This window comes from Microtus ochrogaster, chromosome 4 (assembly GCF_000317375.1).
Source record: "Microtus ochrogaster isolate Prairie Vole_2 chromosome 4, MicOch1.0, whole genome shotgun sequence".
Classification (NCBI taxonomy): domain Eukaryota; kingdom Metazoa; phylum Chordata; class Mammalia; order Rodentia; family Cricetidae; genus Microtus; species Microtus ochrogaster.
In genome coordinates this window covers 33,487,440-33,515,424 of record NC_022011.1, presented here as the reverse complement: position 1 = coordinate 33,515,424, position 27,985 = coordinate 33,487,440, and the positions used below count along the sequence as shown (strand labels likewise).

Below are 27,985 nucleotides of genomic sequence, written 5' to 3'. Positions count from 1 at the left end.
TTCTTCTTCTTCTTCTTCTTCTTCTTCTTCTTCTTCTTCTTCTCCTTCTCCTTCTCCTTCTCCTTCTCCTTCTCCTTCTCCTTCTCCTTCTCCTTCTCCTCCTCCTTCTCTCTCTCTCCCTCCCTCCCTCCTCCCCCCCTCTCTTGATTCCCCTGCATCCTTGGCTCTGTGATGAGACAGCCTGTCTTGCCCGCCTCCTTCGTGGGCTTCGGATGGGGCTTGGTCTCTGAGACAGACAACCCTGATTGTGCTGTGTGCTATTCTCTCACAGCAGTGACAGCCCAGATCCAGCTGGGTAGGAGTCTGTCATTTTTCAGTCCAGCCAATGTATGTGTGCATTCCTATGCCTGTTAGGTGTCCATGTGTGTGGAAGCCAGGGAACAACTTCGACTGTCCTTCTCCAGGCACCAGCCACCTTTGTTTGAGAAACAGCTACTTTCGGTGACTGGGCTCTCCCTGTGAGCTAAGCTGGCTGGTTGCCCAGCAAGCCCCAGGGATCCACTAATCTCTGCCTCCTAGTTCAGGGATCACAACAGTCTATAACTACACTGGCTTCTCAACAGATGCTCAAGAAGACAAACCCCAGCGACACTCCAAATCCAAACGCACTGCAGGCATTCGAGAGGCTTCCAAGCCCCTTGTTCCCCTTGCTCCCCTGCTTTTCTCCAGGCTGCCTGCTGGAGACCTTCTTCCTCCTTATGCCCCCCAAGGGGAGAAGCCAGTTATGAAACACCTCTCGGTAGAACCCTTCGCTGTGTGAGGTCAAGCGGGGATTCCCCGTGCTGGAGGGATTCACTCGGGCTCTGGTTCATGTGGAGGGTCACTTTAATCAAACACCTGTAAGCACGACAGTGTGTCATTTTCTCTGAAAAGAGAATCGACAACTCGGTGCAGCCTGCTGAGCCCTGAGATGGGAACCTGGGTGTCTGAGTAAGGGGGAGCAATGGCCTACGACTGAGCAAGCAGCAGGCTGAGGCTCTTGAATCTGAGGGTGTTACCTGGGGGGTCTGGGTGAACCCTCAAGTCTTTTCCTATCCTGGTCCCACATCTAAAAGAGCATTTCCTCTTACACTGAGTGTGCAGTGTGGTGTCCCCCACACCTTCCTGTGCTCATGCCACTCATGACTTAGCACCTCCTCCCCACTTTCATGGTTAGCGCCTTTCCAGCATGGGGTACCCTCAGATGTCCCCCTGGAGAGCAGATGGTGGCATCACTCAGGTAGGGAAGCCTCTGACCATGGCACCCACCGGCCTGCAGTTCTGCTCGGCTCCAGTGGCCTCTTTGCCTCCCAGGAGCTGGCTGCAGCTCCCAGCCCCTTGGGAGCGTTTGCTCTGTGAGCAGACAGCCCTTTGGGAAAGGTTACTCCCTCGATCCCTTTCCAGAAGGTTCTAGATTCCTCCATCTGAGGAGGCCCTGGCAGCTCCTGTTTTTCCTGTGCAAAGCCTCTGAGTCTTCCTAAAGGGAGTCCGGGATGGAAATCAATGGAGAAGGCACACACCACAGCAAGGTTCCGCAGCAGCATGCGGTGGCCGTGTGGCTGTGCGTCTCTGATGCACAGGTCCCATGTATGGCATTGAGACCAAAGTCTTCTCAATGTGTGTCCTATGCCTCCTGTCCCAGGCCAGCCCTGTCTAAAGTGCTGGCTGCCATCTTTGCCTCACCCCTGCATCTCGGGGACATTAGAGGTCACCATGAGAGGGCACAGTGGAGGAATAAGGGCGAGGGAGAAAAGACTTTCCTTTCTATCCCCAGAATACAGGACACATTGTTTTCCTGAGCCCACTCATTGTGTTCACTCAGAAAGGCCCAGGCAGGCTGTGGACACCCTGTTCTTCACTCAGGTGACCCTCAGAGACAGTGACACAGACAGGGATGAAAGACAGCAGGAAAACAAAGCAGGACATGTGTGGTGGTTTGAAAGAAAATGACCTCCAAAGGGAGTGGCACTTAGGAGGCGTGGCCTTGTTGGAGTAGGTGTGGTCTTGTTGTTGGAGGAAGTATCACTGTGGAGGTGGGCTTTGAGGGCCTATATATGTTCAAGCCATGCCAAGTGAAACAGAACACTTCCTGTTGCCTGCAAGATGTAAAACTCTTAGTTCCTTCTCCAGCACCATGTCTGCCTGCACGCTGCCATGTCCCACCATGATGATAGTGGACTAAATCTCTGAAACTGTAAGCCACCCCATTAAATGTTTTCCTTTATAAGAGCTGCTGTGGTCACGGTGGTTCTTCACAGCAATAGAAACCCTAACTAAGATGATATGAAAACCTTAACAACCCTGGCAGAGAGATTAGCCACCGACCTTGGCCTTCGAAGAAAGGGTGGCAGAGGGGACAGTTGTGCTCTGATAATCTAAGAATCTGTGCTTGGGTGACATTTGACTATTTTTTCCTCTCTGTATATTATGATAGAATCCAATTTCTACTATGCTTAACCCAGCCCTGAAATTTCAAGAAGAGAAGTAAGATACTGGTGAGGGGATAGGTGTGGCAGAGCCAGTGTGGCTGGGGAGGGTGAGCCTGCTACCCTTGCTTTCTGTATGTGTCTGGCCTGTTCCAGGCTGGGTCTCGGTTTCCGGCTCAGAGATTATGTCAGTGGTTCCTATGGTGATGGGAGATGGCCTTACACCAAGGCACCAGCCTTGCTGTGGGGCCAGGCATGGGGGTTCTGGGAAACATCTAGAATCATCTTCCTTTCCATGATGGGTCAGTCCAAAATATAGGAAGATAATGCGTGTGTTTGTGTGTGTGTATGTACAAGTGGTCATACATGCCCTGTTTGTTACTCAGATACCATCTATCTTACTTGAGACAGCATCTTTCATTGGTCCAGAGTTCACTGGGTAAGCTACACTGGGTGGCCTGCTAGAACCAGGGACCTTAGCAGTGGGATTGCCAGCACATACAACCATACATGGCTTTTTATGGGATGCTGGGAACTCAGGTCCTCACACTTGTGTGGACCAACTGAGCCATCTCCCTAACCCCAGGAAGGTAATCCTTAAACCGGGAGATGCAGACGCTGGTGGGATAAAGGGGTCACGAACTCTGTGTGCACCCCACAGCAACATGACTGTTTTGCAGCCTGGATTCCTTTCTGTACGGGCTGCATGCCCTCTTCAAAGGTGACTTCCGGGTCACAGCTCGAGACGAGTGGGTATTTGCCGACATGGACCTGTTGCACAAAGTTGTTGTTCCAGCCGTCCGGATGTCCCTGAAGCTGCACCAGGTAAAAAAAGCCAATTCTGAAAGAACAATAATCTGAATCTGCCCCCTTAAGTCGACTTCCCACCCACCGTGAGGTGAGCAGTCTCCTCCTCCACCCTCCCCCCAGGGAGCCCCACTCCATGGTTGTCTGTCTCCTCACCGGCCTAGAACCAGCTCAGCCAAGGAGAATGGCATAAATCCTCTTACACCACAGGCTCAAATAGAGAATTCTCCCCTGTGAGAAGAAAAGTAAGAAATGTGGGCCTGGGCGAGGCCTCCATCGGTAACGGGCTTGCTGTCCAGGCATGAGGATGAGTCTGAACCATGGAACTCAGGGAGAAAATCTAGGTGTGTTCGTTTTATTGCAATCCCAGGGCTGAGAGCAGAAAGACAAGAGGCTCTTTGGGTAGGGGGAGGCATCACTAGCCAGCAATCTAGCCAAGCTGGTGACCACTAGGATCAATGAAAGGCCTTATCTCCAAACAACAGCCAAAAGAATGTGGCTAGCGACCAAGGAGGACACCGAAGGTGGCCCTCTGCCCTCTACATATGCAGACACACACTGAACACATTGAAGGAGAAAGTCAGTAACACAGGCTCCATCTCCTTCTGATGCATATGACATGCTCAAATAATAATTAGAATGGTAAATTATTCTATGTCAACCTCAACTACAGAATGAGACCTTGTCTCAAAAAGAAAGCTACAAAAATGAAGTAATAACAATATAGTCTTTGATATGGGTGGTAGTGGTTTATCTCGGTACTGGGGAGGCAGAGGCAGGCAGATCTCTGTGAGTTCGAGGCCTGCCTGATCTACAAAGCAAGTTCTAGAACAGCTAGGACTATTACACAGAGAAACCCTTTCTCGAAAAACCAAAACCAAACCAAACCAAAACAGCAACAACAACAAACAATCCCCCCCCCCCAAAAAAAATCTTTTTTTCTGGAAAGCCTCAGAAATCATTCAACGCTAGCTTTGGAAACAGTGGGTGGTCTGAATAAACCTGGCATTGGCTAATGGCCATCTTCCCCAGGAGCATAGAGGAGGACACAGAGGCCTGAGGAATGCAGCTCTTTCCTGGGCATGCTCCAGCTGGTTAGGGACAACGAGTTGAGATGCCCTCAGTGCCCAGCTCAAGATTCAGTGATGAGGGTACGGTGGGGAGCGGGGAAATGAGGCAAGCATGTGGCCCCAGAGGCCACCGCAAGTCCCCCTCTGCCCTTGCCCAGACCAGCAGCTCTGGCCTCACTGAGCCCACCTGGGCTCTCCCCACCAGGACCAGTTCACCTGCCCGGATGAGTATGAAGATCCGGCGGTTCTCTATGAGGCCATCCAGTCCTTCGAGAAGAAGGTCGTGATCTGCCACGAGGGAGACCCAGCCTGGAGGGGTGCGGTGCTGTCCAACAAGGAGGAGCTGCTGACCCTGAGGCACGTGGTGGACGAGGGTGCCGATGAATACAAAGTCATCATGCTCCACAGGGGTTTCCTGAGCTTCAAGGTCATCAAGGTAGGTCACGTGCCCTGATCTCCAACTGGGGAGCAAGAAGACCGAGAAGGCAGTTGGCACTACTGGTCCCTAAGCAGGAGTGCTAGCCAGCAGCCGAAGGCACCAGAGAGCCTGGTGCCCTTGTGGTGCCCTCCTGGGAGAACCAGCATGTGGGGAGGATCTACCAAATTGACAACACCATTTTGTTTTGTTCTTAAGTATCTTAATGTTTTATTTATTTATTTATTTATTTATTTATTTATTTATTTATTTATTTTGGTTTTTCGAGACAAGGTTTCTCTGTGGTTTTGGAGCCTGTCCTGGAACTAGCTCTGTAGAACGGGCTGGTCTCTAACTCACAGAGATCCGCCTGACTCTGCCTCCCGAGTGCTGGGATTAAAGGCGTGCACCACCACCGCCCGGCTCCTTAATGTTTTAAGTAATTTGTGACTTAGGACATGTGGTCCATGGGCTGCAGGTTGGACATGCCTACTTTTCTTGGATTGCCTGCTCCTGGGTGGAAGAGCCCTCCTGCCCATGACCTGTCTTCGCATAGGGCTAAGAGAAAATTCTTACTTCCTTTTTCTTTTCCCTAAGTTCCCCCCATGAGAATGACATTATTTTCAGGAGTGAGACAAGGGGCCCCGGCCAAGTAGTTATACCCCCAGACTCTCCCAGAACCGCACTCACTCTCCGTGGGTTAAATCCCAACTGACTGCCGGGATCCCTGGACTTCTCTGCACTCCCACCCCTGCCTACAGGTAAACAAGGAGTGCGTGAGAGGACTCTGGGCAGGGCAGCAGCAGGAACTCATCTTCCTGCGCAACCGCAACCCAGAGCGTGGAAGCATCCAGAACAACAAGCAGGTGCTACGCAATCTCATCAACTCCTCCTGCGATCAGCCGCTGGGGTACCCCATGTATGTCTCCCCACTGACCACGTCCTACCTGGGAACCCACAAGCAGCTGCAAAGCGTCTGGGGTGGGCCTGTCACACTGGACCGTGTGAGGACGTGGTTCCAGACCAGATGGCTAAGGTAGGACTTCCCAGGGGCCTCTGCCTGGGCACCGGGGAGAAGCGTGTGGAGCTGAGCTCTGGGTGGCATGATGATAACGGTCACTGTTGTCTTAGATGAGTCACCCTGCTGTGCCCAACTGACCCTCAACAGGTCATGTGGCCAACAAGTGGCCGCAGAGAGAATCAATGGGGAATGTCATATACACGGTCATGTTCCCTACTCAGGTCCAGATCGTGTCTGTCCTCTAACTGGTTTGAAGGATAGAGGGTACTTTTTATTTTGTTTGTGTGTATGTTCATATGTATGCCAGCATGTGTGTGTGTGTGTGTGTGTGTGTGTGTGTGAGAGAGAGAGAGAGAGAGAGAGAGAGAGAGAGAGAGAGAGAGAGAGACTGTGACTGTGTACAGGTAAGTATGGAGGACAGACGACAACCTCAGGTATCATATCATTCTCATTCTTCAGGTATCACTTACCATTGTGTGTGTGTGTGTGTGTGTGTGTGTGTGTGTGTGTGTGTGTGTGTGTATCTGTGAGTTGAGGCATACCCACACATGTGGAAAGGAGAAAACATTTGTAGAATCCCTTCTTTCCATCTTGCCAGCATCTATTTTTCCAAAACAAGGTCTCGCACTGGCCACGAACCCACCAATTAGGCTAGATCGGCTGCCCCATGAGCTCCAGGGATCTGCCCACCTCCACCTCTCCAGCGCTGAGACTACACGTGCACACCACCATACCCAGCGTTTTGACATGGGCTCCACAGGCTGTCCTCAGGCTTACACTGCACAGCAAGCGCCTGACCGACTGAGCCCTCTCCCCAGCTCTCGCTGGCTGCAGAGAAAAGCAGGCCTGAACCTTCAGGCCTGCCACTCAGTGCTGCCTTCTGCCTTCTGCAGTAAGGAGTCTCTGGTTGCTGGGATATTCTGAGCATCACTTGGGCATGGTAGCGCTCCTGATGGGTTCCCATGGAAGGTTCAGCCTGATGTTTCTATTCCTGGCATGCATATCTGCTTATTAGACACTGTGCCCCTTTCTCACGTGCACTCCCGGGGTGCTGTCCACCTGGAGAGAGTGCTCTTCCACCCAGTTCATTCATGGCTAGCAGGGATAGGCAGGGTAAGTTACGAGGCACTTGCAATGGGAATCCAACCTGCAGAACCAGAGCTGTACAAAGCCAGCCAGCTACACACCATGTGGTTACATCATCTTATGCGATCACTGTCCTTAACTGATGTCACTGTGTGGCCTGGGACTATATGAGAGATGTGTCAATGAGACCCTGATGTTCCTGTCCCTCCCACAGGATGAGAAAGGACTGCAGTGTGGGCCAGAGGAGCGGTGGCAACATTGAAGATGTGGATGGACCAGCAGGACCAGCAGCAGGTGGTAGGAATGCCCCCAGTGGAGAAAGCCGGGACAGCAACTCAGAACAAGCCAGAAAAGGAGGCACCCAGCAATGGGCCTCACCCCGTGGAGAGGGTCATAGGACAGGTGAGTGTGCCCAGGGCCGTAGGTCCAACATCATGGAATGTATTTTCTAGTCTCCAGGGCCTCTTAGCTGCCATCAAGGAACTTAGGGTCAGTGGCTGTGGCGCTGGAAGAGATTTACTCGTCATACCCTCTGGCTGGCTGGGTCCAGCTCTGCTCATTCATCTGTCCATGGGTCCTTTACCTTTGGCAGTCATTTGATGTATGTCTTCCTGACCGTCTGATACTACATTCTGTCCATCTGTCCCTCTCAGTGCTGTTCCACCATTATTGCTTCTTAAAACTCTTCTGCTAAGTCCAGCCTAGCTCTGAACCTCTAAGTGAAGGAGGCATGCTGACAAAATACCTCAGCGCCTGGGCTCCCAGCCCCTGAACCTAACCCATCCTGGGCTGAGGGTCTCCCGGCCCTGACCTAGCTTGTAGTGCTCTCCTCGTCCATGCCGCGTCCTGTGTGACCACTGCACTTGCTTCCAAGGCTGTTTGTACACTGTTGCTCTTGGGGCCTCCCGTGAGGGCTGTACATGCACCGGCTCCTTTACACTCTCCATGGCTCTAGGCCCTTTGGGGTGCTCCGTCTTCCCTTCCCACGTGGAGACACAGGGCATAGAAAAGGCATTGCCCCAAGGTACCCAGTCAGTAAGCAACCAGCCTGGTATTCAGATGAGGAAGAACAGCCTCCAAGCCTCTGATCTACTCACTGTGGCCTCCCTTTAGCTGCTACCCAGTCCTATCCTGAGAGCAGCGAACCCCAGGACACCTGCACACTCCTAGCCTTCCATTTGTCCCCCTGACTACATCCCTACCGGCCACAGCCTAGTCCTGTCCTCTGGCTAGCAAGGGGCCCACTTTCCAGTGATCTTCCTTCTGGTGGGCTGACACTATGTTCCTTCTGAGGCAGCCCATTCCCTGCTGCGGGCAGGAGTGGGGACAGGAACACGGTAGATAGCCCAGACCCCTCCCTATCCTAACAAACGATGTGCCAAGGGGAGCAGGCACAGCACCTGAGCAAGACACCCAAGCAGAGCCCATGCCCAGCAGACTGGGAAAAGAGAAGAGATGTTCTCCTCCCATTCAAAGAGTTCTCTTTGTCACCCCCCGTGTCACGAGTTCATAGTCCTCACAGAGCAGCCTGAGTGACTAGCTCTGGATAGAGCCCATTATGGTGGGCAAGGCATGGCGGCTGATGCAGGCTCAGCCTGCAGACAGAATTCTGCATTTGGTCACCACAGTAGTGGACTGTGTGCAGAAGGAAGCATGGCTGGGCTATAATGACACACTTCTTCCCAGAAGGTGCCAGCGCCCAAAGATTTCAGACTCCTAAGACAGCGCCGCCACCTGGATGTCACACATGAGCTTAGGGGAGGCAGTTTCCATGCAAACCACAAGAGCTAGTTGTCATGTGATAATTAGGCATGAGGCCACTCAAGGGTAGGGCAAAATAAAGGGAGTCACTCAACAGTAGTGAGTGTGCCCCACTCCTGATTGGCAGGGCTCACTCCCGTATACCACTTCTGTGACTGAGTTCATCCCCCATGCCTGCCCCATCCCGTCTTTGCTCCTTGCCTGGTTCCCATCATTCATTCCAGTTCTGATGCTTTGCCAGAATCCCAGAGGACCAGTGTCTGTCCAGATTCCTAACCAGAAGGCCGCCCCGGGCCACCACACTGAGCAGCCACTGCTGGCTTGCTGGGTACTTCACACTTATGCCCATTGCCAGGAGCTCTGTGTGCCAACATCGCGAAGCTCCCAACAACCCACAGTCATTCAGTACCAAACAGTAAATGTCACAACAAGGAGAGGTGGCCTAGGAGTGAGCTAGTGACCTACTTACCACTGGTGGCTAGAAGCCCATCACCCGTCTGAATCCCGCACCAGAGAGATTTAGAGGGTTGCTATCTTATATCACTAAGGACTCTCACCACAACCTAGCAACCCAACTAGCAATCAAAGACAAAGAAAAAATAATGAACCAAGGAGCATAAATTTCATTATGTTCAATTCAGGTCTGAAGGTTTTCCCTAGAAATGCCCAGATTTGATAATGCGGTCGTTGGAAAAATAAGTTAATTGTAAAGTAATGAGACCGAGTAGCCCAGATGATTTCAACACAGCTTGCTTGCTGCTGGTTAATTTGTAAAATTAAAATTGAAAAAAAGGAGCAACAGAACACCGAAAGAATATCTGAGGTATAAAGAGGAGATGGCTCAGTCTGAACAATGCTTGCTGCACAAGCCCGGAAACCTGAATTCAGATCCTCAGCATCCACGTAAAAGCTGTGAGCAACAGCAGCCCATCATTCCAGTACCGTGAGCAGGCAGAGGAAAAGATCCCTGAGGCTCAGAGCTTCATTTGCAGCTCCAGGTTCAGTGCAGAAGCATGATCAAAACACACAGAATAGAGATCAATAGAGGATAATGGCTAACATCAGCCTCTGGCCTCCACACGCGTACACACAGAGACTGGCTGAAGCTTCAGTGCTGGAGCAGTCCCTTGTCTTGCATGGACTCTGGACAGCTAGCTCTCTTTTGATGTTCTGTAGACCTCTCTCCCTTTGCTCTTGGGATCAGCAGAAGGCCCTGCCTAGTGCAGGCGGAGAACAGACTTGCAGGTGGTTGGCTGCGGAGGGTTTTGGACAGAGATTAGCTTTAGAAATCACAGAAGTTTGGCCTTTTCAGATTCCAAATAAACAAGCCACTACCCTTGCTCACAATGTTGATTCCTTGGGGGTCTCCCCCTTATTTCTGACTGACTTCTTAACAGGGACCTTCAAGCCCAAGGCCATTCCCCTGTGCCCAAGACAGAGATGCTCCAGGCCACTCACTCAGTCCAGAGAGGCCAGCACCAGTTCTGGGTACCTCACGCAGTGCCTCAATCTGAGACTCCCATTTTCACAACCTATAGGTAGAGGAAACCCATGCAGGTCACCAATGAATGCCCCTTGGAAATGAGCACACCACCATCACTGTGTCCAAAGTTATGTCAGTGAGGAGCCTAGGTTGTACAGCCAGCCTCCACCAAGTTCTATTCTCTCAGAGAGGACTTGGCTTTCTTGGGCACAGACAGCAGGTACCCACACACCACAGAAATATTGGTATATGTGGCCACCTGTGGCAAAAATGCTCTGTTTTTAAGACCTAAAAATGTTTTATTTCTTAATTGCCCCATATTAATGAGCTACAGAATGAAACTCTGACATGTGCCTACTTTGGGAAGTGATCAACTCAGGGTAACTGGTATGTGCTGCCCCTCCCAAGTCTGTCATTTCAATGTTAGACTTTAGACTCTTCTGTCTATTGCTTTGAGATGCTACCCCACTGTCTTATTGTATTATTGAGCCCCAGCAAGCATTCCCCTCTCTTGGTTTGGTATTGGTTTCCTGGACAGCTAAAGACAATGGTCATATACAACATTAAAAAGATTTCATTAGTCTGGAAGAATGATGTAGAAGTTTAAATGTAATTGGCCCCATAAGCTTACAGGGAGTGGCCCTATTGGGAGGTGTGGCTTTGTTAGAGTGGCTGTGGCCTTGTTGGAGGAAGTGTGTCTCTGTGGAGGTGGGCTTTGAGGTCTCTTATGCTCAAGCTATGCTCAGTTTGCTTCCTGTTGCCTGTGGGTCAAGATGTAGCGCTCTCAGCTCCTTCTCCAGCACCATGTCTGCCTGCACACTGCCATGTCCTGACATGAAGATAATGGACTGAACCTCTGAAACTCTAAGCCACCACCAATTAAATGTTTTCCTTTACAAGAGTTGCTGTGGTCATGGTGTGTCTTCACAGCACTTACTGCTTTCACAGAGGACCAGAGTTTCATTCCTACATCAGGTAGCTTACAACTAACTGCCTATAGGTTCAGCTCCAGGGCATCTGACACTTTGGTCTCCTAGGGCACTGCACTGAAGTGCTTGTGCAAATACATAAACACACACACACACACACACACACACACACACACAGGGAAGGAGGGAGGGAGGGAGGGAGGGAAGGAGAGAGAGAGGATACACATACACAGAAAAAGAGTCCACTGAACACAATAATTAAGAGATATATTTAAAATAATGGAATAATATCTGGTGATGTACCTACATTGTTTCTGTGGTCTCCCAAAATTAAATTACACACATACAAGCATTCTGATGATTTGTATTGGAAATGTTTTCAGAAAGTTCATGTCTTGAAGCTATGACCCCAAATGCAAATGCGAAGGGACAGTCATGGGAGGTAAGCTCGGTCATGGGAAGTGGCATAGAGGAGCTAAGCCCACCATCCCAAGATGAGGCTGTAAGGAGGGACTGGCTCAAGGGGTGTTGCCCTCATTGATGGATCACAATGGAGAGAGACCACCCCCACCCCCACATTTATAAAGTACTTCTTCCAGGGTTTGACCAGGTGCTCTGCTCTCTTACAGGAAGAAGGAAGGGCAGAAGCCAGTCCGTCCTGGCACACTCGGCAATAAGCCAGAGGCCACCTACTCTGAGCTCCTCAGGTCCCATTGTAGAGAGCCACCAAGCCTTCCTTCAGACGTCCAGCTCTGTGCATGAGCTGGCCCAGAGGCCTTCAGGAAGCCGGCTTTCCTTGCACAACTCAGCTGCATCCCTGCACTCGCAACCACCTCCAGTCACCACCACGGGTCACCTGAGTGTCCGGGAGCGGGCTGAGGCACTCATTCGGTCTAGCCTGGGCTCTTCAACCAGCTCTACTCTCAGCTTCCTCTTTGGCAAAAGGAGTTTCTCCAGTGCGCTTGTCATCTCTGGACTCTCTGCTGCAGAGGGAGGCAACACCAGCGACACCCAGTCATCCAGCAGTGTCAACATCGTGATGGGTCCTTCCGCGAGGGCCGCAAGCCATGCTGCTCGGGTAAGGACTGCCCCAGGGTGGGAGACAGGCAGGGGGCATCAGAGGGCCTGGGGATCCCATCCACCTGCCAAATACTTTTGCCTTCTTCCAGGGTTGGTTGATTTATAGCAAACAATGAGTATTCCCAGCCTTTGGGTCACAAGTCCCACAGGTACCCCAACATAATTATTTCCATAATTCAGAAGCCCAGGCATGAGGAGAAGCCTCCCCTCGCCCTTTCTATGGAAGCAGGATTCCTTCCTTCCCATCTGAGCCACTCTGGCCTGAGGGAGAAGAAAGGGCAGGAGTAGGCACTGGAGTTAAACTGCCTTGGACTCCCAGTCTTAAAGATGACCAACCGCTTCCAAGTGGGTCCATCCCAGAAACAGAGTTTAAAAAGAGTCTATCGAATAAAATGCCACTTGCTCAGAATTCATGTTACTAACAGAGAAGACTAGCTGGGATTCATTCATGAGAAAGAGAAAGATTGGCAGCCACTCAGGAAATCTCCTATGTCCTCTGTTAGGAAAGAAAAATAAAAAAACAAAACAAAACAAAACAAAACAAAACAAAAAACCAATGGGTTAAGGCAAAACTTGGGCAGATTTGTGTCTCCAGGCCGAAGAGAACATACTGGAATATAACTTGAGGGTAAAACCATCACCTAATCTCTTTCTGTTTTCTCCTTCAATAAAAGGGCACAACTGTCATTCCTTTCCCATCCCATCTCTCTAAACTTACTCTATGGGCATACTTCGAGGGTTCTGGCAAATTTTCCTTTTCTGTCTCTGGCAAGGATGGTAGGTCTTTAGGACTCTGAGCATCTTGTGTAACTGCTTGGTTGAGCCTGCAGTGGCAGCATCAAGCACAAGGGAGGGCTAGGTGGGTGGAGAAAGTCAACCAGGGCTTGCACAGTGGCAGGCAAACATGGGGCGACTCCCGTGGGCTCCCTTTGGATTGGCACATCCAGCTCTTCTGAACAAAGTCCCACATGCAGAGGCCATGTAGACGTGCAGCTTGGTAGCACATCCTAACCTCAGAGGCTGCCTGACCGTCCTGTGCATTTTAAGAGCCTGCCTTTGAAGCCTGCAGCTACGCGGGCCTCAGTTCCTGGGATGTCGGGGATAGGTGGGGTGACTCGGGTCATGCAGGCAGTGGGCATAGGCTGAACTGTCTCTGCTTCTCTCCTTTCTGAAGCACTTCTCTGAGCCATGTGAACCCACTGACACCCCAGAGCAAGGGCAGCTTCCAGATCCACGGCTGGCAGAGGCTGTGGCAGAGAACCTGGGGATGCTTTGCCGGAGAGCGAGCCAGGAGGACATGGGCCTGGATGACACAGCTTCCCAGCAGAGTGCCTCGGATGAGCAATAGTGGACACATTTTTGGTCAGAGAGATGGGGACGCTCTCTGCTCCAGAATCACATGGTTCTTCCTGAGGGAAAAGAAGAGCCATTCTAGAAAACAATAACTTTATCTCAGGTTCTTGGAAACACTCACCTAGTGGGAGTCGGGAAAAGACATTGCGCCTCTTCCCTCAAGCACTGCACAAGAGTTGGACATTTCTCACAAAAGCCATGGTATATCTTAAAACAACTAGAATGAGTAGGGCCCAGGACTGGCTCCTCCTGCTCTGGTAATAGAACAGCTGCATGCTACATTACTGGCATTTTACACATCATTGCCACCATGAGAGAGCAGAGTCACAGCCCCTGAGGCCATCAGCAGGCCAGGGGCATCCAGGTTCGGCCCAACTGCAAAGAGCCTCCTCCTTTATGACCCTCGCACAGTTGGAAGTGCAAACCATTCTCCACAACCTGATGGTGCACTGGTCCAGGATGGGAGTTTCAGGGTGATATGCTCCTCCCTCAAGTTCTGGGCCACCCAGGACCCCTGCGTGCTTCCCAGGAATGCATGCTAGTCTTCCAAGCTAAGCAAGCTCTACTGTATGTGAGCACATTTGCACACACCTCTGTTTTAGGGATTAAAATGTTTACAGTTCTGGCTGTCTACTGTCCTCCCTAAACACATCCTCTCTACTCTGAGAAAGACCTTTGTGGGGAGGGAAGCAAATCCCATCTCGGGTACCCCTACAGGACAGAGCAGAGGCACAGCCTCCTGTTGAGAAGAGGGGGCACCACGCATCCGCTTCACTTTGCCTGGACTTCTGGAAGGGCAGTGGGAAAAAGAAGGACTTGGTTTATGCAAAGTAAAGTCTCCAAAGAATCTAAGATTGGAAAACGGGAGCTGCAAAGGATGGATACAGCAATCCTTCACCACTGGGAAGTAGGCAGTAATGGTTTGTGTGTTCACACGTGTGAGCGTGTATGTATGCATGTGTGCGTGTGCGCTGTCCTGGAGCTTGCAGGTCAGCCGAGGTGGCCGGGGAGCCCCAGCCACTCTGGTGTGTCCTCTGTAGCGCTGGGCACAAGTGTGTACTGCCACAGCCACTCCTTCCTCACATGGGTGCTGGGACCAAACTCAGGCTCTGTGCTTTCCGGGTAAGCACTCTACTGAGCTATCTCTCCAGCATCTCTTTCTGTTTTTTAAGAATTAGCAATGGCGGAACAATACATCCTGTCCCAAGGCAGGAGGCAGATGGCAGAGGCTGCCGTCTGACCTCAATATAGGCACTGAGGCATGGCGACATCCATGCTGACACCAACGAGCGTGAGAACATACATAGGCACAAAAAAGAATTAACAATTAAGGGCAGTAGGTGGGGTGTAGTTGGTTGGTTTTACTCTTTGAGGGACCCACTGCCCAGATCCCAGATAAATCTACGGAAGCTTATTCTTTTGCCTCTGGGCTTTTATCTTTCTATTTCTGTATACATTTTCGTTTCTTCTGTTCTGGCTGTGTGGCCCCTGATGCCCTCCCTCCTTTTCCTTCTCTTGCTCTTTGATCTTCCCAGATTTCTCCTCCCATTTATTATTCTCTTTGCCTGCTAGTCCGGCCTATCCTTTCTCCTGCCTGGCTACTGGCCGTTCAGTTCTTTATCAGACTGATCAGGTGTTTTAGACAGGCAAAGTAACACAGCTTCATAGAGTTAAACAAATGCAAGGTAAAAGAATGCAACACATCTTTGTATCATTAAACAAATGTTCCCTGGCATAAACAAATGTAACACATCCTCAACTAATATTCCACATAAGTGGGGTCTATCAACAGAGACAGGGCACCCCTTAGAATCTCTAGAAACAATATTTCTGGGTTCCTTGCAACTGTGTATCTGAGAAGCTGGTGTGACCTGCTGCAGTTCTCAGGTTGACTAAAACAAACTCAGCTGGCCTCTCCTGAACCCCCGAGGCTGCTTGCTAACCTTCAGGAATAAGCAGCTAGCTCTGAGCTGGGTGTGCGGCCCTACTTGAAGTTGGCGAGAAACATGTGCCTAGCAGCAACCACCTGGGAGAGCAGCTGGCTGCTGCTTGGCATCCACAGGCTCATGAACTGCGTCCTGGGCAGTCTCCTGCCCACTGAGGAATACAGGCTCTGGGTGTACAAGCTGAGGGGTAGATATGCACACCAATCCCGCCAAGGAAAGACTCCTCGAAGCTGTTCAGTAATACTAAGAATATGCTCCTAGCTTTTTGTTTATTGTATAACTGGGAGGGGGCAGGGAGATGAGATCTCACAAAGCCCAGGCAGACCTCAGACTTGCTAGGTAGCCGAGGATGACCTTGAACTTCTGATTCTGCTGCCTCCGCCTCCTGACACAGGTGTGCACCACCGTGCCTGGTTATGTGGTGCTGGAGATGTAGCCCACGGCCTCCTGCATGCCAGGCAAGCCTCTGTCCACTGAGTTACATCTCTGGGCTTTATTATACTGAATATCGATTTTCTTATCACATAATATATCTTGAATTCCCTTCCCTTTACTCTTCCCAGGTTCTCTCCACTGTGCCTCTCATTCAGATCCATTCTCTGTCTATCATTAGGAAACAAATAGGTTTCTAAGGGATAATAAAATAAAATAGAAGATAAAAACTAACACATCGGAACTGTACAAAACAGAAGAGCCCAAGAGAAGGCACAAGTATCAGAGACCCATTTGTTCACACAATCAGGAATCCCATAAAAACACTGAATTGTAAGCCATAATATATACGCAGAGGACAGATGCAGACCCATGCAGGCCCTGCAATGCTGTCTCGGCCTCTGTGCGTCCATAGGAATCTGCTCATGCTGGTTTAGAGGGCCTTGTTTTTGCTGGTGTCCTCCATGTCCTCTGCCTCTAACACTTTCTGCTGCTTCTTCTGCAGGGCTCCCTGGGCCCTGAGGGGAGGGATTTGTACATATCTAGCTTAAAGTATAAATTTTTCATGTAGACATGTTTGTTGCCCAGTCCTCCCAGCAGGCAATTCTGCATCCCTGAGCCTCCCTCATTCTGGTGGTGGTATAAGAGACAGGCCTGTATGGCACTGCCTGCCAGGGGGCTCACATGTTCTGCTGGCATCTGTCTCAATGAATTTGACACAGGACAAAAGCAATGTTCTTCTAAAGACAATACAGTGCAGCACTTGGCTTTGTGGCTATCGTTGCTAACTAGGTACCGACTCTAAACCTTGCTGTGTGTTGCAGAGTTCATGTCTGGCACATACTTGTCTAAATTCAGTGGCTGCTCCGGTGTCCCTGCCTCTGCTGTGTGTTGCACAGCCTGCTTACGCAGCCCCCCCACCACTCGACGTCATTCGGTTTCAAACCCAGGTTACAGCAACTCCAAACTGGATGGGAGGAGGGCAGGGTCACCTCACTGTTCCCAGAACCTTCCATGAATTTGCAGTTTTCCTGGAAGCCTCTCTGCCCATCAGGAGAGCCTGGAAGATTCTCTATTACCTATTTAAAGGTCATGCTGGCTCCACACCCGAGCTTACCTTCATTCAGAGACAAGAAAGGATTTTCAAACCAATGGGTGTGACGACCAGGCTGGTGGTGTGACCTGCTAAGTGAGAGACAGTCAAGGCATCAACAGTCTTTCTCCAGTTGGATCTCTGTCATCCTGTCGGAGCCTGGCTGAATGCATGTGGGCAACAGGCACCCTGTGGTACCATGTCATTCTGGCTGAAATGCATGTGGGCAACATGCACCCTGTGGTACCATGCCATTCTGGCTGAAATGCATGTGCATGTCAATGGGCTTTTCAACATGAACTCCTCAAGTCAGGCTCCACATCCATTAGAGACCCCATTGCCCCGGCATCAACATTTCTTAGAGTTCCAGGATGTGCATCTGAAATCTGTGTGCTTGCTCCCTGACCCTCATCTGCCAGAGTAATAGTCACTGAAGGATGTGTCGGTGTGAGGGGGAGGTGACAGAGAGGCTGGATGGAGACACAGAAGGGAGCACAGACAAAGCAGACGCTCTGATGCCACTGAGACTTGGGTCCAAGCCTTTCTACCCTACCACAGCTGTGATATTTTAAAACTGATTTTTGAGACAATGTTTCTGTAAGTAGCCTAGGTTGACCTGGAACTATCCTCCTGCACTTCCTGGGTGCTTCAGTTACAGGTGTGCACCACTAGAGGGGCCAAGTGAGGGGCCAACACGAGGTTCCCTTGGGCTGGCAGGAGAGAAGCATGCTGTATGCAACCTCTGACACCACCGCCACCATTTTTCCTGCTTCCTTCATGCTAGGTTCAAAGGGCTGAGTAGGGCTCCCTGACAGGAGCAGGCTGTGCGGCTGCTTTTGGCTAGGTACACTCAGGTGGCCAGGAGCCTGAAGCTATGGTCCAAACCTATGCTGTTTCCCGCCTGCCCTAGTACCCATTCTGGCATCACAGCCAGCCTGCCCACGGCTGTGAGCTCTATCCTTGGCCTCCTTGAAAAGCCTAATGGGGCACAGATGGTGGAGGGAGGTAGGCCTTTCTGAGGCTCAGTTCCTGGTCTAGAAGGCATTCCTGCCGTGGTCCCTCCAGGACCTGCTTTCAAAGAGCAAGCTGAGCTTTGAAAACTACCCTGGAAGATCGACATGAGATCCTCCCCAGCCACAGGCTTTGGAGCAGCTGCTTATTGTGCTCTCCACTGGGTCCTAGTAGTGGCTCACAGGCCCCCATTTAGACAGGCCCATAGATGCCCACATCCCAGTAAGGGACCGATGGTACTCATCAGTGGGTGCTGTCAGTGATGCTGTTGTTAAAAAATATCTAAATGGCCTAAAAGTCCCAGTGCCACCAGCCACGGGGAGGGTAGCCTCTGGCCTTTATGGACCCAGCAGCTTACAGAGTTGATTCTCTTAGCACTTCAGAGCCCAGTGTGGGCTGAACCCCTGCCTGCGGCCCCCTCCTCACAAAGGAGCCCCTGCAGCCAGTAGGGACTGCAACTCAAATCAGCTTCCCAAGCCCTTTTCTGCTGACAGCCATGTCCCTTCTTTCTCAGCAGGGCACTTGGGCTCAGAGTGGCCGAAAACTGTGCCCAGGCTAACTGAGCACAGACAGGAGATTTTACTCATGCCTAGCCCATGGAGCATGAGCTAACACCAGCACTCAGAAAACCAGCCCTCCCACACAAGGACTCCTGTGTCTCAACCACCAGATTTATTTTTATTTTTATTAGGCAGTAAACAAAGGAATAAACAGAGATGAAGAGGGGAACTAATAGGTTTTTCTTTGGAAATTATTGAAGAGAATTAAGTTGCTGTCGCTGCTTCAGCTGCACGAGCCTGGAGCTGCACCTGGAGAGGTATTTAATACCTACAGCACGTAAGCCAGTGAAGAAGGGAACTCCTCTCCCCAGCCCCACACACATCCATAAACCCTGGTGGGAGAAAATTCCACTAATCCTTGACACATTCATTTAGAATTTACTCAAATCACATGCACAGCCGCAACAGGAAATAGACAGAACCCCTGAGCACACGTCAGACAGCGGACTGTGTCTGTGCATGGCCCAGCAGGCGCCAGGCTAATCTGATCTCAGGAGCAGGTTATGGAAAGCAGCTGTCCAGCCCTCTTGGACAGAGGGTACAAGGCCCATCGACAGGGAGGTAGCAAACCTGGGCAGGGAATGACCAGCAGGCAGACCTGGACCTGGTCCCCTGCCACTTCAGGTCCTGCTGCTCTGCACGCAGGTCACGATATCCGGCAAGAGGCTGTTTCTGTTCTCCTTAGTGACCTGCGGGAAGAGGCAAGAGAGCACGCGTAAAGAGCATGTCCCTCCTGTCCTTCGGACCAACGTTTTCCTGAAAGCAGGGGATGGTGGCAGAGGCCAGCTCTTCGGGATCATCAAGTCCCATGTGGAGGTACAGGATGGTGACTGAGGGAGTGGGACCGAGCCGCTGCAGCCTGACTGGAGAGAAGCAAGGAGATGCCTGGGCTGGACCTGAGCCCCAGAGAACACCACACAGCAGCAGCGGCCCACAGCTCCAGTTACTCACAAGGACAGCAACATCTACCTGGTTCGTCACAGACAAGGTCTCCATTCATGGCCACCTCCTTCCCACCTTCCTGCCCATCACTCTTCTCGGCAGTTTATAAATGGAGTTGTGGAGCCTCTGACCTGCTAGGACCGACTTCTTTCACTCAGCACGATACAGCACTGCACTCATGCAGGCCTCAGAACATGGCCGCACTGTATCCCTTTGTGTCGCTAAGTAACCCACACTAGATGGCTGGAGCACAGGTTCCCTGCCTGGTCAGCTGCTGGTGGTCTTCTGGGTCCTCTCTTTCTGTAAAGCACTGTAAATAATGCTGCTATGGGCATTCGTTCAAGCTTTGCATCACGTGTCTTCAAGTCTTCCATGTGTATGCCTAGGAGTGGACCTGCTGGCACCGGGACTGCCTAGGAGTGGACTTGCCGACACCGTGACTGCCTAGGAGTGGACTTGCTGGCATCATGACTAACACACACCTGGAGAAGCCAGAAGTTTTTCAGGGACAGCTCAGCTCCTTCCCACCAACAGGGTAGGAAGGCGCGGGTTTCCCAAGTCCTTTCACCTCTCTCTAACTGTGCCATGGAAGGCATCCTAGTGGGTGTGGTGTGGTGCCTCGTGGTCACGATGGTGGGGTGCCCGTCTCCTCTATGTCTGCCTTGGCTTCCTCATGCTCCTTGGGGAAACAGCCATTCAAACTTGTGCCCATCTTTTACAGGTTTACTTTACTTTCTTAATGAGACAATTCTGAAGTCAAGGCCCAGACTTGAGTAACTAATTTTCCTATAAGCATACACCTTTCACCTGAGGTTGGGGCTGGAACTCTACCACTGAGTCCGTGACCTGCCAGGCTCTGGCCTGTGTGGCATGGCTCCTCTCTGGACAGACCTTTCCAAGCAACCCCTCAAATCCCGCCCTGACTATGCCACTGGCAGAAGGCAGAAGAGGAAGGCAGCAGGGGCAAGGACGGGATCCCAGGGCAGGGGTTCCCAAGGGCTGGCTTACTCACACTGAACACCTTCACGTCATGCCTGTTCCTGATCTCCTCCACGAGGGCCAGGGGCTTCCCTTTGGGAACTGGGATGGTGCCAAGGACAACAGTGCCTGGTGTGGACAGCGTCTGGCGGACCGCCTGAATGAAAGGTTGGCTGAACAGCTCCATCTTCCCAATCTCATCAATGACACACACGCTGTGCCCAGGGCTGCGGCTGGGACCGGCCTGCAGACAGAAGGTACTGTCACTGTGACAGCAGAGCCTTGTGATCTCGATCCAGGAGGTCCCACCCTGACTACCCACCAGCACCCACAGCAAGGCAGCTGGGCTGTGCCTTACACACCAGGGGACTGTCTCTACACGCACAAGACACAGGTATGTCTGCAATGCTCATAGGAAAGGCTCCCTGGGGCTGCACCTCCCTGCCCCTGAGTTTCTCTCAATATGTGTTTTCTTCTAGAAGGCTCAGTGGTAACCAGGCTTCTTATTTACACACCTAGAAAACAAAGATTGTGAACAGGGAAAGACAGAGTGTCGTGGGTGTTAGGGGAACAGGACAGCTGTGCTGGGGACCTCGCTAGTCCTGGGCTGTACTCCTGACGCCAATGGGAAGGAGGTGGCCACTGCAGGCAGGTGCCTATGTATCCCAATCCAGTCTAAAGTCTACGAAAAGTCACAAAATGAGATGGGAAGGAGTCTGGCTCAAAGCAGAAGTGGTCAGAACAATGACAACTAACCTGATGATCAAGCAATGAGCTACCTCAGAGACTAAACTTCTAAGAAGAATTCTGTGGGCACGGGAGGGGGTGAGACGGTAATGGAGGGTAAAACTTATCAAAATGCATTGTGTACATGCATGAAATTTTATTACTAAATAAAAATAACTTAAATAGAACTAAAATGCAAGTTATTCAGAAATAAGCACTGTTGCTCTGGTGCACTCCTACTGCTATATAAATGGATATAATCACATCTGTATTTTACATGCAGAACTGGCAGGTGATATAAACATGTAGGTATACAACACACACAAAACAGATGAATGCATGAACAAATGGATAAAATCAATGTTGTTAAAAAGAGAATCTCAGATTCCCCTTGGAATTCAAGTCCCTTTCGTCCCTGAAAATGCAGCGGCCTCCCAATGTCCATGGATCATATCCCACCATGTTTCCCAGCCACACCTCCCCAGGACTGGTCATGTGGCCACTAAGGGTACAGCAGAAGAGGCACCAGGCCCTTCTCAGGTCGGCTAACAAAACCTGGCCACCTCTGCCTTGGCCTCCCTCTTGCTGAGGGCATGTGATGCCCTGTTGGGAGGGGCAACTGCTGAGCACATGAGGTCATGCACTACTGCCAGCTGTGAAGAGGGGATGGGGAGGAGCAGCAGCAGTGGCCCATGCTGGGACAGCCCACAGGTAGCAGGTCCAGGCTGTGAGGAGAGGCAGGAGCGTGGTCTCCTGGTCATGAAGGAGGCGCACTCTTTCTGCTTCCCATCCCCAGCACACCCACAGGAGCAATTGTGTGCCCTTCACCAGGGACACCAGCCTGAGGGTCTGCACAGGGGATTGCTTTCACCATGGAACTCTGCAACTTACTGGGGTTACAGAGCTGAGAAGGGAAAGCTGGGGCTGACACTGCCTCCACCGGCAGGAAGAGTGCCTGTGGGGTCAGATGCTACCTGCTCCAAGGTTTTTCTTCAAAACTGAGTACCAAATTGGGAGAAAGAAAATGCCTGCCAGCAGTCCGGGATTTTAAAAAGCAGCCGATTACACAGGAAGGTCTCTTTCTGGAGCTGAGTCACGACAATTGACCCAGCCCTTACCAAGGCATAGACGGCACACAGCCACCCCAGAGACAGCGGATAGCAGAGCCACCCCAGAGACAGCGGATGGCAGCAGCCACCTTTCTAGAAGCCAACATGTGAGAGACGGACAGAACTGTTTGGAACACTGACTGACAACTTTGAAAGCCATCAAATCAGACAAGGAGAGGTACTGGGAAAGGACACGTGTACACTGTGTGTGCTTGCCTAAGTACAGTAAACACATGTGGTAGGTGGTACAGGCACATGCACAAGTGGCTGCAAGCTCATGCTGCTGCTCCAGGGCCCTGTAGCTTTCCAGAGCATGCCCACAGAAGCAAATGGACGCCTGGGCCAGCAAGTGCAGTGCTTGCTGCTCCCTGTAGACCCTGGACCTTCTCACACCCTCATTCTGTCCAGGCTGCGGAAATTGCAAAAGTAAGGTTTTTTTTAATAAAAATGGAAGTGATTCACATGTCATAGAGAGAGGGGTTGAAGGTCAGGGCACTGAGAACAGGCAACATACAGCTTGCTTCTCCAAACAGTTCAACAGGGTATTCAGAAGAGCTTAAAAAAGAAACACCACTCTGCCCCAACTGCTGTTTTCACAGATAGATTCAAGCCAACCCAGAAGGAAAGAACAAACAGGTCAAGGGAAGCTTGCCCTGTGGACCTAGCCCAGATTCTGAGCTCCCGAGTTATGGCCCACAGCACCAGGCTGAATTTGAATAAGACAGCACCAGGCTGCTCTCAATTCTAGGACCTCCCCATGCAACTCAGCTGGAATGCCTCTTGGCCACACAGCAGTCACTGTGCCTGGCATCTAGGTGGCCCCCATGTCCCCAAAAGACAACATGTGAGGGCCACTTCCAAGAGCTGCGTATCACCCTTGCCTTGTGTATCTCACCTGTCCTGCACCTGGGTTTGGCCAGCATTCTAGCTGATTTGAAATTCTCAGCCACAACAGGAAAACCTCCTAAGAGTAAAGATGCTGCCTGAGTCCCAGAACCAGTTGGCTCACCAACAACGCTGGGACGCTCACCAACCACGCTCACCAACAGTGCAGGAAGGCTCACTGACCACGCTCATCAACAGTGCAGGAACACTCACCGACCACGCTCACCAACAACGCTCACCAACAGTGCAGGAATGCTCACCAACCAGACTCACCAACAGTGCTGGGACGCTCATTGACCATGCTCACCAACAACGCTGGGATGCTCACTGACCACACTCACCAACAGTGCAGGAAGGCTCACTGACCACGCTCATCAACAGTGCAGGAACGCTCACCGACCACGCTCACCAACAGTGCTGGGACGCTCACTGACCATGCTCACCAACAACGCTGGGATGCTCACTGACCACACTCACCAACAGTGCAGGAAGGCTCACTGACCACGCTCATCAACAGTGCAGGAACGCTCACCGACCACGCTCACCAACAGTGCTGGGACGCTCACTGACCACACTCACCAACCATGCTCAACCCTTCTCACCCAGCCTCCGCCTGCAGACCCTCCCCAGGTGACAGGATGTGCTAGGACTCCTCTTGGGTAGATAAACCCATGTCTGCATAGGCCAGGTAGAGCAGCAACCACAGACCACAGTGATTACTCAATCCAAGTCCAGTTTGGTGACCTGAGTTTACAGTCACAATGATTACAGAAACATGGGTGACTATAAAAATATGAGCAGTTTCTATTTTCTTTTTCCATTAAAAACAAGAGACAAATTGTTGACTTGGTCAGCAAGCACACAGGAGCTCTTACATAAGCCCGAAGCCAGACACCAAGCATGGCTTGGCTGAGCAAAAATCAATTCTTTATATGAATCCAATGCCCACAGCTGGGCTCTGCACTCAGAATGTCATCAGCCACTTCTCACTGCTGCCTGAGCATGGGAGGGAGGCATGGACCCCAGGGGAAATAAACAAGAAGATATATCATTCTCCGCCTGCCCCCAGTTGCTAGTGACAGAGCAGCCACCACAGCCCAGAGCAGACATGTGGGGGATTCCTAGAGGGACTGAGGGAAGGAGGGAAGAGGAGGTGAGGGGAGCTCAGTGGGATCCTAGGAGCAGCAGCTACAGGTCAGCACAGACCACAGGACCCCCAGGCCTCTGAAGACGGAGGCTGCCCTTGGTGGGCGGTGAATTCCTCAGCAGCTCCAGGCTCCTCCTATCTGGTGCACAACAGTGCACAGCACATGCCGTAAGCTCTGTGCAGCACAGAGCAGAGGGACAGGGAGCAGCAGTACAGAGTATCCACGGAACCCACACTGCAGCTAGCTCTGTGCAGTACAGAGCGGGGGATATAGATCTGCATTAGAGCCTCCCTAAGCTGAAGTACTTTATACATGCTTTGGGGCACGTGACAGCTCAGAGTGATAGCAGAATAAGGCGTCTATCTTCAGCAAGGCTCGATGCTGGAAGACTTTTGAAACTGTAAAACACAACCCGATTACAGAAAAGAAGCCACTGTGTTCAAGTGGCCAGCACATCCCACAGAGCACAGAGGCCAATGGGCTTTTGAGACAGAAAATGTGGACTCACGTTTCTTAGGACGGGTAGTGCCAACTGCTCAAAAGATGCTAGGTCCACCACATACTGCCCCACTCGGCATTCGGGCTTTCCAGGTGGAGGCTGTGACCTGAAAGGAAAGACATTGATGTGGGCTATCCACTGACCTCTGGGGATGGGCTGTTCCGCTGAGCCACGCCGCACACACCCTTACCAATCAATCACCCACACCAGGGTGGGAGTGTGTAAGTTTGGGCCCACTGGGGTTTCTCTCCTGAAATCGGGGCCTTGATGATGTCAACACTACTTCTGCCAATGTTAGTCTTAGAGTGTAACAGTGAAATCCCCGCAACTCCCATGGGCCCACATGCCACTGCACAAGAGCTGAGCCTGTCTGTCTGAGCCTGATGGTGCAGGCCTGCCATCATCCCAACCAATCAGGAGGCTGAGGCAGGAGGACAAAACACTTAAGGACTTCTTGAGCCAGAGTTGAGTGCAGTGTCAGCTGGACAACTTAAGACTTTCTCAAAATAAAAAGTAAACAGAGAGTGTTGAGCGTGGTAACACACACCTTTAACCCCAGCACTGGGAGGCAAAGGCAGGACCCCTGTGAGCTCCAGGCCAGCTGGGGCTGGATAGCAAGACCTTGTATCAAAACAATACAAAATTAAGATCAATATTAAACAGACGGCTGAGGAGGCAGCTTAGCAATAGAGGCTTGCCTAAGATGGGAAAAGCCCTGCATGCGATCTTAAGTGCCTCCAAAGAATAAGTTAAAAAGTAAATACTAGTACTAGACAGAGCTAAGAATCACAGGAGAAATGTGTATGATTTGTGGCCTGAGTTTTAGATCACAGAAGACTTTTAAAATCCTTTTTCACAGGATGGTATGTTTTCTTTTTCTGGAGGTCCAAGATAGGCGGGGTGACCTGGCTATCCCCAAGTCCAGTTAGACTCTCAGCCCAATGATGGGCAAATAAATGTATATGGGCCCCACAGATGGCTTTTAGGGGAGTCGGCGATAGGGAAATCATAAGAAAGTAGCTCCCAGGCTGGCGAGACGGCTCAGCATGCAAGAACACTTGCTGCAAGTTCAAATCCTCAGCACCAGTGAAAACCACTGGACATGTCCATGCATGCTTGTAGGCCCAGTCCTGCAGGGGGAGAGGCAGGAGACTGCTGGGTCTTGCTAGCCCGCATGCAAGCTCCAGGTTCAGCGATAGGCCCTGTCTTGAGTGGCAGAGCAGGACACCAGTGTGCTCCCCTGGCCTCTGCACAGACGCATGCTCCACACACATGCACGTTCACACAGAGAAGAACTGCCCCCAAGGTGTGCACAGTATAGGCTAGAGACAAAAGACACGAAGAAACAAAACACCAGTACCCAACTCTGGACAAAGGCCCCCGAGCGCCGGACACGGTGACCACATCAAATCCTATTCTCCTCCCACCCTGCCTGACTTCCTGTGTGTAAAATCCATCAACAGGCACGCCTGAGGACTGCAGGACCTCACTGGCTTTCTGGATCAAGGTTGTCTTGCCAACCCCTGGAAGAGACAAAAAAGGAGATGGGTCAGGATGCTTTACCTCACCTGCAGGGCCACCACTGGGAATGGAGCGGGCTGCAAATGGGTTTCACAACTATTAACTGTACTGCCATGCTGATTGCTCCAGGTGTGGGCATTTTCATTCCCAGTAGAGACCAGGGGTGACAGAGCGGCATGAAGTCACATCTAACACAGTCCCGAATGCATGTGGAGCCCAGCTTCCTTTCCTCCTAGATCAGTGGTTCTCAAATTGTGGGTTATGACCCCCTTTAGGGGGTTGAACAACCCTTTCGCAGACGTCACTCAAGACCATCAGAAAACAGACATTTACAACACAATTCATTACAGTAGCAACGTTAGTTATGAAGTAGCAATGAAGTAATTTTCATGGCTGGGGGTCACCAGAACATGAGGAACAGTATTAAAGGGCCGCAGCATTGGGAAGGTTGAGAACCACTGTCCGAGATTTATGCTTGTGTAAATCTAAAGTGTTCCCCCACCTGCTCGTGTGTTTGATCAGGTTGATGATTTGTGTAGGGGGAGGAAGGGGTCTTGCTGTCAAACTTTTAGGGCAGGAAGCCAGGATGATCAAGCTGGGTCAGTAACGGAGGGCCCGAAGGTTGCAGACCTCTGGATTTCCAGCCCAAACTCTCTGCTTCTTGGTTAGCACCATATGAAACAGCAGCCCCAGCAGCTTCCGCTGCCATGAACCAGGCTGCTCTGACCACTGTGGCCTTGGTTGTCATGTTGGACTGTGTCCCCCAAAACGTGAGCCTCAAAATATCTTTCTTCCTTGAAGCAGCTTATCTCCCGTGTTCGGTCACAGCAATAAAAAGTGACACACACACACACACCCCGCATCACCTAGGGCCCGACCTGCCATGGGTAAAGGCACTGGGAACCAAAAGCTCAGCCTCGAGAGCTGCAGGCCTACATTAGTGTAATTAGTGCTTCTTCTAAAACCCACACACAGCTCAGAGGAGGTCACGTGTGAACAGGGACTTGGAAATCCAAACCCTTGGGTTTGCTAGTGGTCAGATAGCAAATAATCAGATAGTAAAGTGAGTCCAAAAGCAAGGGGACTCCAGAGATCGCAGGGGTGAGTCCTGCAGTGCAAGGGGCGGAGCACTAACAACTTGGGAGACAAGGCTGGGGGTGTGGTGCTTACTAATCCAGGATGCCCAGCACACCCCTGGCTCTGCTAGTACTCAGGGGGGGGGGGCTTGGGGAGGGGAACATCATATGGTCCTGTGTTCACTCAATCTCCGGTGAACACCACAGCAGGATGCTGGGGACCCAATGCATCCAGATTTCAAACGCATGGCGTGCTGGCAAGGCTGGCGCGTCTCCTAACAACGTCCTCTGCTCCTCTCCAAGGCCTCTGAAGGCTCAAAGGCTTCCAAAGTCTACAAAGTCCACCCTGGCCTCCGTGGCTCAAGACCCTGGTGACAGCCGGACGCTGGGGACCTGGGAACCGCGCCCCGCGCTCTTCCCGACCTTCCCTCCAGCCGGGCTGCAATGCACCAAGCCAGACCACAACCGCAGCCAAGACCAGAGAAACGAACTGTCCAGGCCGCGCCCCCTCCCCGCCAAGTCTGGCAGGCCCTGGGTCACCTGGAGGCCCGGTGAGGAACACGTGCCGCGCCATGTGTTTTGGGGGTCGAGGTGCAGTAAGGTCGGGGTCAGAATGGGCGGTCAGGCTCCGCCCCTTACGCGAAAGGTC

General features: G+C 51.5%; 2 protein-coding genes across 3 annotated transcripts in view; one reads left to right on the top strand and one right to left on the bottom strand.

Moving 5' to 3' along the window:
* Pcnx2 (pecanex 2) overlaps positions 1-14,033 on the top strand; it is a 122,441-nt gene extending 108,408 nt beyond the window's left edge. For both annotated transcript variants that reach the window (XM_026789982.1, XM_013345975.2), the window contains 6 exons: positions 3,086-3,230; positions 4,488-4,718; positions 5,459-5,733; positions 7,019-7,206; positions 11,607-12,055; positions 13,232-14,033. In XM_026789982.1, coding sequence (XP_026645783.1) covers positions 3,086-3,230; positions 4,488-4,718; positions 5,459-5,733; positions 7,019-7,206; positions 11,607-12,055; positions 13,232-13,405 — 1,462 coding nt within the window. In that variant the 3' untranslated portion in view covers positions 13,406-14,033. The remainder of the gene's footprint in view (positions 1-3,085; positions 3,231-4,487; positions 4,719-5,458; positions 5,734-7,018; positions 7,207-11,606; positions 12,056-13,231) is intronic.
* Positions 14,034-18,547: 4,514 nt separating this feature from the next.
* Ntpcr (nucleoside-triphosphatase, cancer-related) lies at positions 18,548-27,974 on the bottom strand. Its single transcript, XM_005345892.2, has 5 exons — positions 27,877-27,974; positions 26,100-26,262; positions 24,749-24,845; positions 20,407-20,616; positions 18,548-19,141 (listed from the first exon to the last, which is right to left on the bottom strand). Exons 1-5 carry the CDS (start codon positions 27,908-27,910, stop codon positions 19,073-19,075), a joined length of 573 nt encoding a protein of 190 aa, XP_005345949.1. The 5' UTR covers positions 27,911-27,974; the 3' UTR covers positions 18,548-19,072.
* Positions 27,975-27,985: the final 11 nt, after the last annotated feature.